This window comes from Brassica oleracea, chromosome C5, assembly GCF_000695525.1.
Source record: "Brassica oleracea var. oleracea cultivar TO1000 chromosome C5, BOL, whole genome shotgun sequence".
NCBI lineage: Eukaryota > Viridiplantae > Streptophyta > Magnoliopsida > Brassicales > Brassicaceae > Brassica > Brassica oleracea.
In genome coordinates this window covers 37,113,538-37,122,753 of record NC_027752.1, presented here as the reverse complement: position 1 = coordinate 37,122,753, position 9,216 = coordinate 37,113,538, and the positions used below count along the sequence as shown (strand labels likewise).

At 37.0% G+C, this 9,216-nt stretch overlaps 3 protein-coding genes across 4 annotated transcripts; all 3 read left to right on the top strand.

Annotated features, from left to right (window-relative positions):
- The first annotated feature begins 1,518 nt into the window (after positions 1–1,518).
- On the top strand, positions 1,519–4,847 carry LOC106343799 (protein TIFY 6B). 2 transcript variants are annotated; one of them, XM_013783112.1, is made up of 8 exons: positions 1,519–1,564; positions 1,666–1,808; positions 3,061–3,260; positions 3,486–3,697; positions 3,786–3,876; positions 3,962–4,217; positions 4,306–4,366; positions 4,446–4,847. In XM_013783112.1, exons 2-8 carry the CDS (start codon positions 1,724–1,726, stop codon positions 4,546–4,548), a joined length of 1,008 nt encoding a protein of 335 aa, XP_013638566.1. In that variant the 5' UTR covers positions 1,519–1,564; positions 1,666–1,723; the 3' UTR covers positions 4,549–4,847. The 2 variants fall into 2 exon arrangements, with proteins under 2 accessions (XP_013638566.1, XP_013638565.1); XM_013783111.1 differs by having other exon boundaries at positions 1,537–1,808.
- A 511-nt stretch (positions 4,848–5,358) lies between these two features.
- Positions 5,359–8,017, top strand: LOC106296205 (TPR repeat-containing thioredoxin TDX). The gene is made up of 10 exons (XM_013732287.1): positions 5,359–5,584; positions 5,676–5,709; positions 5,789–5,923; positions 6,002–6,089; positions 6,164–6,244; positions 6,314–6,378; positions 6,515–6,655; positions 6,767–6,880; positions 7,121–7,151; positions 7,476–8,017. Exons 1-10 carry the CDS (start codon positions 5,472–5,474, stop codon positions 7,808–7,810), a joined length of 1,137 nt encoding a protein of 378 aa, XP_013587741.1. The 5' UTR covers positions 5,359–5,471; the 3' UTR covers positions 7,811–8,017.
- Positions 8,018–8,549: 532 nt separating this feature from the next.
- On the top strand, positions 8,550–9,072 carry LOC106296206 (the record flags this gene model as incomplete). The annotated part of the gene is given in 2 exon segments (XM_013732288.1): positions 8,550–8,708; positions 8,797–9,072. Coding segments are annotated over 2 exon segments (336 nt in total), but the record flags the coding sequence as incomplete, so codon positions are not given.
- Between the last annotated feature and the right edge of the window lie 144 nt (positions 9,073–9,216).

Sequence of the window (9,216 nt, the reverse complement as noted above, 5' to 3'; positions counted from 1 at the left end):
TTTCCTCGATCTCCGCGAGATTCTCGCCCACGTGCAGCAGCTGTTGCGGGAAGTGGGTCTTCTCCGGCTCTTTAAAATATCGTCTCTCCTCTTCTTTCATTTTAGAATTTTTTTTTCCTGATCGAAATCCAACAGCAAAAAATTCCTCTGCGTAAGTCTATATTGCGAGAGTGTTTCGTAGAGTTTATAGTTCGATAGGGCGATCACGAGTGAGGCGTGATTCGTCTGCCATGGTTGTATCCTGGGACTCTATATTCGTACAGTCCCGTCTCACTAACGGAGCGAATATTTTGAGTTAAGGAAAGAGATCATATCTCGCCTCCATGTCTATTTGCGAATACGGTTTCTTATCGTCCTCGTATTCGTTTTTATATATTCGTCTATTTCCTTAACTTCGCTTTTATTATATAGTTTACATCGGTCCGGTTTTCCGGCTTTTACATTACAAAACTGCATCGTAGTACTTCCATATCAAATGAATATTTTATTTTGATATCAATACTGAGAAAATACATAATTAAAGGCTGGAGAAAATAACGTGTGCTACATTTCCCCAGAACGATGTTATCGTGAGCGAGATCGGCGAGTTGTTGTGTGCTTGACCTGCTTTCCAACTTTCCATTTTTATAAAGCTTCCTACTGTATAAAACATTTCAAAACGTTACAATCTTACTAAATTAATAAGAAAGTCAAAAAGTGACGCAGGAAATGGCGTAATTTCATCACCAGGACCACATGCATCTATAAACTACTCAGCAGCACGATGTCAACGAATCGTTTTAGTATTAAATTTACATTAAAAACATTTTCTTTTGGTTCCAGTATTTACATTAATACAAGTAGAGTTTAAGCAAAGTATATATAACATTTTATATCATTGAAGTACACTGATAAAATTAATGATTTTAAAAGTGATATAAAAATTGAGTTGTGACATAATCACATGGGGTATTAAAACTATTCGTATTTCGTACTAACTACAGACGATATATAGTTTTTTCTTTTGCAAAATAAAATTTAACATGCAAATGTTTTATCTTGGTCAAGAGAGAACGTGCACGAAAGTGCTAATATTAATTAGACTTTTTATTAAACAAAAGGGTTAGGAAATCCTTAAAACAACGAGTTTACAACTTACGTGCTTCATACGCGCGTGAGCACACAGTTTCGCTTGTTTTAATTTTTAAATAAAAATCAATACTATTAAAAGTTTAAAACTGCCACTTCGCATCTCGTGAATCATTCACGTTAAAAATTGACTGGCAGCTAGTGACGCGCGTAAATAAAATAATGCACGTGCCCAACCACGTGTCGGACCGCCAAAAGAAACCCACACGCATAAATCGCACTGCACGATGATACACGTGCTTTTTGACCGCCTATATCCGGTGACGTAACCGGACAAACCTGCAGCTGCCTTTTCCACCAATAGCAAAGGAGAAAAAGGAATCTTTTACCTTTATTTTGTTTTACTTTCATTAATTAAAAGAAAAAGGTTCAAAATATAATTAAATAGTGCTGTTCGCATGTCTCTCATGCGCGATGGTTAAAAAGAGAAAACGCGGTCTGTGTTGTTAACACGTTTTTTCATTTTTATCCAACTTACAAAGAGAAAATCCTCTCTTTTGCTCCATCTTCCTGTGACGCTTTGATCGTTTATTTCAGGTAGATATTTGTTTGATTCCGGCGTTTTTTAATCGCTCGTGGTTTGAGATCGATTAACATGGAGAGAGATTTTCTCGGGCTGGGTTCGAAAAATTCGCCGATCACTGTGAAGGAGGAAACAAGCGAAAGCTCCAGAGATTCAGGTTAATATTTTTTCCCCTTGATTGATTTTCAATCTTATCGATTTTATTGTGATTCCTTGATCAGTTATGTCGTTAGGAGTTAGTACTAGGTTGATATTTTATTTTTGCAATACCTGGTTTTTGTGGTTTGGTCGGGAACTGGATTGTCAGTTTGTCTCTTGGGGGAGAACATTTTCATATGCTTTCTCGGGAAATCGAACCGTGGAGCTTTTTGTTTTTTAGCAAATTAGTAAGTATTTTTTTACAGAACCGGTTTAACCACATGTTCTTAGAACCAGAACTAATCTCAAGCTTGATTTCTTTTTTTTTGAAGAGACTAATAATTGAGATAAAAGGTGTAATTAATTAATTAGTTTCTTTTTTTAAAAAACGAATACGTAAAATGTTGGAAAAGAGTAGTTGAATGGAGGGGTACACAAATAATATTAAAATAGAAACGTAGAAGATTAATTATACAAAGAAAGTTCGAGTTGGATTATTTTATATAGGTGATTAAATATTGATTAGTGTGTTGATTAAGTGAAAAATTAAAATACTAATTGAAGGTACAACGAAAATGATTTTTTTTCTCACCACGAGGAATAAAAATTGTGTCCACCTTGTTTTTCTTATAAGCCAAAACGTGCTATTCCATAAAAGTAGTGCATCAACATGTGCTGTGTGGAGTTAAAGTTGAATCTCTCCTTAATTTTCAACTAAATTAATCATTAAAATATATTCCCTCTAGGTTTAAATATAAGATGGTTTTACACATATCAAGAATCAATAAATACACTATTTTAATTGTTATTTTTTTATTATATCAATAAAGTTTTATCATTCATAATTTTACTTTTTAATTTATATTTAAATTTTAAAAATAAATGCATTAATTATATTTCAAAACATCATATATTTGTATACAAGATAAAAATATATAACATCTTACGGTAGTAATAATTTTGGTACGATGACTTTGAATAATGTTTTTTAATTAGACATGGTTTCTAAGGTGGTTTTGTTGCTTCGTTGAATTGTAAACAGTATTGAGTATTTTAAAAATTATAACTAACTACAATTACAATTTTTAAATATAATTATATTGTAAACTGTATCAGATAATTATAGGGGAATTATAGTATCAGATTCTTTTACTTGGTCTTTACTTTTGGATTTGGTGTTGAATTAATCATCTGTTGGTTATGTAAGAACTTGAAGACATTTAGTTTACAGTTACCACTCCATGTCTGACTTTAAAGTTTTATTTTTGCAGCTCCCAATAGAGGAATGAACTGGTCATTCTCAAAGAAAGGCTCTGCTGCTTCTTCTCAGTTTCTATCTTTCAGGCCATCTCAAGATGACAGACATAGAAAGCCTGGAAACTATCATCTGACTCACTCTGGTTCCTTCATGCCATCATCAGTAGCAGATGGTTATGATTCTAACCGGAACACTCCTTACAGTTCTGTACAGGTACTTTTCATTAAGACCTATGTTAACCCAATTATCAGGTTGATTGTGCATTATGGACCCATGTTTACCCTTTTACCTGTTAGGTAGTTTCTGTTGTGGTTCCACATTGATGAACACTTTTGTTTGTAGTTTATGACAACTAGTTTCTAAATCTAGTCTTTGGTTTTATAGTTATTCATTTGTGGTTTAAACTAAGCTTCTCATTTATGACTTGTTGCTTTTCAGGGAGCCAGGATGTTCCCTAACTCCCATCAACAGCAAGAATCTATCACAGTTTCCATGGCCAGGCCGGGTCTCCAGTCTCATTATCCACCAGGAGGAAAAAGCTTCATGAGCAGTGGCATAAACTCACAACCTTTTGTAGGAGTTCCAATCATGGCACCTCCAATCTCAGTCCTTCCTGCTCCAGGTTCCATTGTAGGGACAACTGATATTAGGTACACTCACTGCTTCTATCTGTTTTTTCTTTTGTTAGTCATCATATTATGTATTGTAATGCTGACTCAAAACTTATTCCTTTGCCAGATCTTCTTCCAAGCCATTAGGATCACCAGCTCAGTTGACCGTCTTTTATGCCGGTTCAGTTTGTGTTTATGATGACATATCTCCTGATAAGGTATCTTAGATCACTTTCTCCCATTTATGCGTCTCTTATCTGTTATGATACTCATTTGCTTAATAATATCATTCCTTCATCATAGGCCAAGGCGATAATGTTGCTAGCTGGAAACGGTTCCTCTATGCCTCAAGCCTTCTCACCACCTCAAACTCATCAACAGGTGGTCCACCATGCTCGTGCCTCTGTTGATTCTTCAGCTGTGCCTCCTAGCTTCATGCCTACAGCCTCTTATCTTAGCCATGAAGGTGGAAGTAGCACATACGGACTCGGAGCAGTAAAAGCAACGACAGGCTTTACATCAACATACCACAACAACCAAACTGTAAAGCCTCAAACAGGTAAAATAAAGTCTTATACCTGATTCTCCTAGCTTACTGCTATTTTTATGAATGTAGCCTCAATCACGTTCTGTTGTTTCTTATGCAGTGGCTTTACCTCAGGCTCGCAAAGCATCTCTGGCTAGGTTTTTAGAGAAACGCAAAGAAAGGTACACACAACCGTTCTTTACAGAATAAAACTGATTAACTGTTTCTTGAAATAACTCTCTTTACTGTTGGTTGTTGCAGGGTCACAAGTGCATCGCCATATTGCTTGGACAAGAAGTCACCAACAGATTGTCGTACACCAATATCTGAATGCATAAGTTCGTCATTCAGCTCTGCAACCTAAATCCCATTTGCAGTAATACATACTGCTTCAGACCACTCCAGGACCATGTTTTTATTTCGATGGTGAATTTTTCAGTTTTTTTTGTTCTGTTCTGTTACAGAATTTTCCTTTTGCGCTGGCTACACTTGAGCTTATACTATAGTGTAACTCTTTCTTCTCTCGCTACATCGAGTTTCTTTGTAGCTAGCTTATACTGTAGTATAGTGTATACTTCAGTTATGTCATTTTGGTCGAATGGAACTATGAGAGCAAATTGAATTTGTACTTTGGAATTTTGTAGAAAATGTTCGTTTCTTCTCTTTAGATCAGAGATACTAGTGTTGAATGCTCGTACCAGGTTGTTCATATCAATCGATGTATTAGAAAGAAACATAGTGGTCGCCAAGAAGCAAAGTCAAAAAGTACACGATTTCATTCGAAACATACAAAAAAACATTTTTTTTGGATCAAACTCAAAAAAAAAAACATTCTATATTTACTTATTAATACATGCATTACTAATTAAAATATAATAATGATAAATTATTATTTATGTTTTCATTTGAATTTTTTTAGGTATTATGATTTTACGTGAAAAATCATAATATATATTTATGAAAAACTCTATCGAACTGATATTTAATTTGAAACTAAAAAATGTATTAATTTATAGAGGTACAAGATTTATAAAAGTGATTGGATTAGTAGAGAAATCAGAGTTTTGGTGTGTTGGTTAAATCAAGGAGAATACAAAACCGGTTCGACCGGGACATACCCGACACGATACTCTCGACTCTCGAGGCACATCGAATCACTCTGTCCAACTCCACCTGCTAATCGCCACCGTACGATCGATCATAAGCAGCTAAACTAATCATTCTCATAATCATCACTGCCGCTGCTCCAAGCTCTTCGTTCGAGAGAGAGAAAAAAGGAGACGAACAATGATGGATGCGAATCAAGTAGCAGAGCTCCGAAGATTCATCGAGCAGCTGAAACTGAATCCTTCTCTCCTCCACGATCCTTCTCTGACTTTCTTCAAAGATTATCTCCGAAGGTCTTTCCTTGACTTCAAATCAAAGATTCACATTTTTGTTACTCCATGTGAGTTTTTTCTAATCGATGTTTTTGTTGTCTCTCTCGTACAGTTTAGGAGCTCAAGTCCCTAAGATAGTGAAGACTGTAAGTTGTCTTTGTTGATTGATCAAAGTCCTTTCTTGGCTTAACTACTGTATCTATATATATGTAAGTTCGATTGTAGGAAAGAGATTATGAGGATACGGCTGAGACTAAACCCAGTTTCTCTCCTAGCTATGATGATGATGAAGTTACCGAGTCTGATGTTGAATTGGATGATTCTGATGTTGTTGAGCCAGACAATGAGCCTCCTCAGCCGGTATGTGGTGAAAGATTTCTTCTTTTGATATTGTCTCTGTGCAAATCTTCCATGGTCGTTTGATTTTTCTTTCTTTAGATGGGAGATCCTACAGCTGAAGTGACGGATGAAGATAGGGATGCTGCTCAGTTAGAGAAGAGCAAAGCCATGGAAGCAATCTCTCAAGGTACCCATTCATTCTTAATCTTAACTTTTTTTTTTAGCTCATGGGCTTTCGTTAATGCTTTGATTGGTATCCAGGAAAGTTCGACGAAGGTATTGATCATCTAACAAAGGCCATCATGCTGAACCCCTCTTCAGCTATTCTCTATGCCACTAGAGGTGAGTGACTTTCTTTCCGACCAAAGGTGGGTAATGTTCTGAATGTTTGTACTTGTTGTTGTTCCGCAGCTACTGTGTTTCTAGCAGTCAAGAAGCCAAATGCTGCAATCCGGGATGCGGACATGGCGTTACAGGTGAGCATTTACGTGAGTCGCATTAAACTTTGTTCAGTTTGTGCAGAAGATGAATTCGAAAAGCAAGTTTATATGTCTCAATAGTTTTATTGTTTTCTTCCATAACTAGCTGAAGCAGTTTTACTTTGGTGTTTAGTTCAACCCTGATTCAGCTAAGGGGTACAAAGCAAGAGGTATGGCTAGGGCCATGTTAGGCCAGTGGGAAGAAGCTGCGGCTGATCTTCATGTAGCCTCAAAATTAGATTACGACGAGGAGATTGGGTCGGCACTTAAGAAGGTAACTGTGGAAAGGAAACCTCTCTTACCTTTGTTGATATCACTGTACAAACATAGCCTCATAATGAAGTTTAGTAAAGCTTAAGTTTTTGTTAATGTATATACTTCACAGGTTGAGCCCAATGCAAAGAGAATCGAAGAACACCGCAGGAAATATCAACGTCTGAGGAAAGAAAAGGAGCTTCAAAGGGCTGAACGCGAGAGAAGAGAACAGCAAGAAGCCCAGGTCAGACCCATCCATAACCATATCAATGATTAGTGATTCGTATATACTGCTGTGTATAGCTCTCTTTAACAAATTTACATTCTTCGCAAAAAAACAAAACAAAAAGCACATCGGCTTTGTTATCTTCTTCTTGCGAGAGTAACAATATAACGAACGTCTTTTGAGATTATCCACCTCATGTCATATCAAGCATCGCACGCTCATTGATTTGCTACTTATTCTTGAATCCTATCAATGCAGGAGCGAGAAGCTCTGTCTGCACTTAAAGACGGTAAACATTCTATCCATCTCTCTTTCATAGGTTCTCTACTTAATTATCTTACTGCAAATGAACTACTTATGTGTCAGAACATTTATCTGTAAGTCTTGTCCTAGTTAACTGTCTGTACTCAGTAAGATCAAAGCGCAATAAGTTCTTATTAGATACTGCTAGTTCCTCACGATTTTATATGCTGATCACAAGTATGAGAGGAGAGACTCAGTGAGAAAAGCAATTTGCATTTATCTTGAATTTTCGTTATCCTTGCAGACTTTGATTTGTAGCTGATGTAAAGCCAAAAAAAGCCAAATTTTTGTTTCTCATTTAATGATACAGGACAAGTGATTAGCATCCACTCTACGAGCGAGCTAGAAGCAAAGACAAAGGCTGCAAAGAAGGCATCGCGTCTGCTAATCATGTACTTCACAGCAACATGGTGTGGACCGTGCCGTTACATGTCTCCTGTGTACACAAACCTGGCTACGCAACACCCGAGAGTAGTCTTCTTGAAAGTTGACATAGATGAGGCCAATGACGTGGCTGCTGCTTGGAACATAAGCAGCGTCCCGACCTTTTGCTTCATCAGAGATGGCAAGCAGGTGGACAAAGTTGTGGGAGCCGATAAAGGTTCGCTTGAGAAGAAGATTGCACAGCACTCTTCTTCTAAGTAATGGTATGGCTCGTTTACATCTTCTCCCATTGCTGCTCTCCTATGTATTAAAGAGCTGATGGTGAATCTTTGCAACTAAACTGTTGTACCATAATTTTTACATGTGTTTTTTTCCTTGGTGTTTCATTGGCATTGTGATGGTTCAGAGTTATGTTATGTGTCGCAAAATTGAAATGTCATATTTGAATAAAGAGCCATGTTTCCTGTCTTGAGCGAAAGCTATGTACAGATGAAGTGAAGAGTAAGGGGTGACTGGTGAGAGACTTAGGATTATAGAGACATATGATGAAGTGAAGAGTAAGGGGGTGATGATAGCTGAGAGACTATTAGGACTAGAGAGACATTAGAATGATGAACTCACAATTTTACTAGTCAAATTTCAAACTCAGTAAAACTCTTGGTGAGATTGGTTTAGTCTCGGTTTAGCAAAAAAGTTGTACTGATTTCTGATAGATAGATTTGGGTTTTAGTTATATAAATGGGCTCAGCTTTAGGCCCAATACATGAACCTTTAGCCTGTTATCTTCCGTGTTTCAAGAACGAGGAGGTCAAATCCGATGGATGGGAATATGAGGCGGTTACCACCGTGGATGATCGCCGGCGCGTCATCCGGTGTAACAGCTACAAGCAATCGAACAGACGATCGTGAAATAAAACAGGAAGCAGAATCTCCCAAGACCAAGAAGAAGCGTAAAACTCGAAGAGAGACAGATGACTCAGAGGAACCCGAAAAGGTGGAGATCAGGAAAAGAGGAAGAGTTGGTAGGAAAATCAAAGAAGAAGAGGCTAAGCCTAGTATTCCCGATGATGTTAAGAGTCCCGAGATTATTCAATCCGTGACTAGTCCAGAAGATGAGGAGGATCTCACGGTTGATGATTTATTAAGCTTTGCTCAAGAGGTATGCCATATTATATTACCAAGCCGGTTTTGCTATTAGTGAATTTGATGTTTAATGTCCATTTGTTTACTTCTGATTGAGTTCACAGTACGTCAAAGGTGAGGAAGAAGACCAGGCATTGTCAACATCTGAATCAATGGTGGTTGATGTTAATGATGGATCAAACATGAAAGCCTCTCAAGGAGAAACAAATGGAACCAGAGATCCAACATCAGATGACATGATCAGTTTGCTATTGGGTCCTTTTTTCAATACTCGAAAATAATTAGAACTTGGATTGAATTAGAGAACTGTGTACATGTTTATTCTTTTTGAGATTTTGGTTTAATTTTCCGGTATATATGATAAAGGTTCCATTTGTTTTCTTGTCTATGATCATTATGATTGGTGAGGAAGATAATCAATAATAATGTAAGAGCATCTGAGTTCATAAGCCGATAGAAAACGGCAAACGAAAGCATTAGTGCTCGTATCTATTTTGGCAACTAAAAGGACCGAAAGCACCACT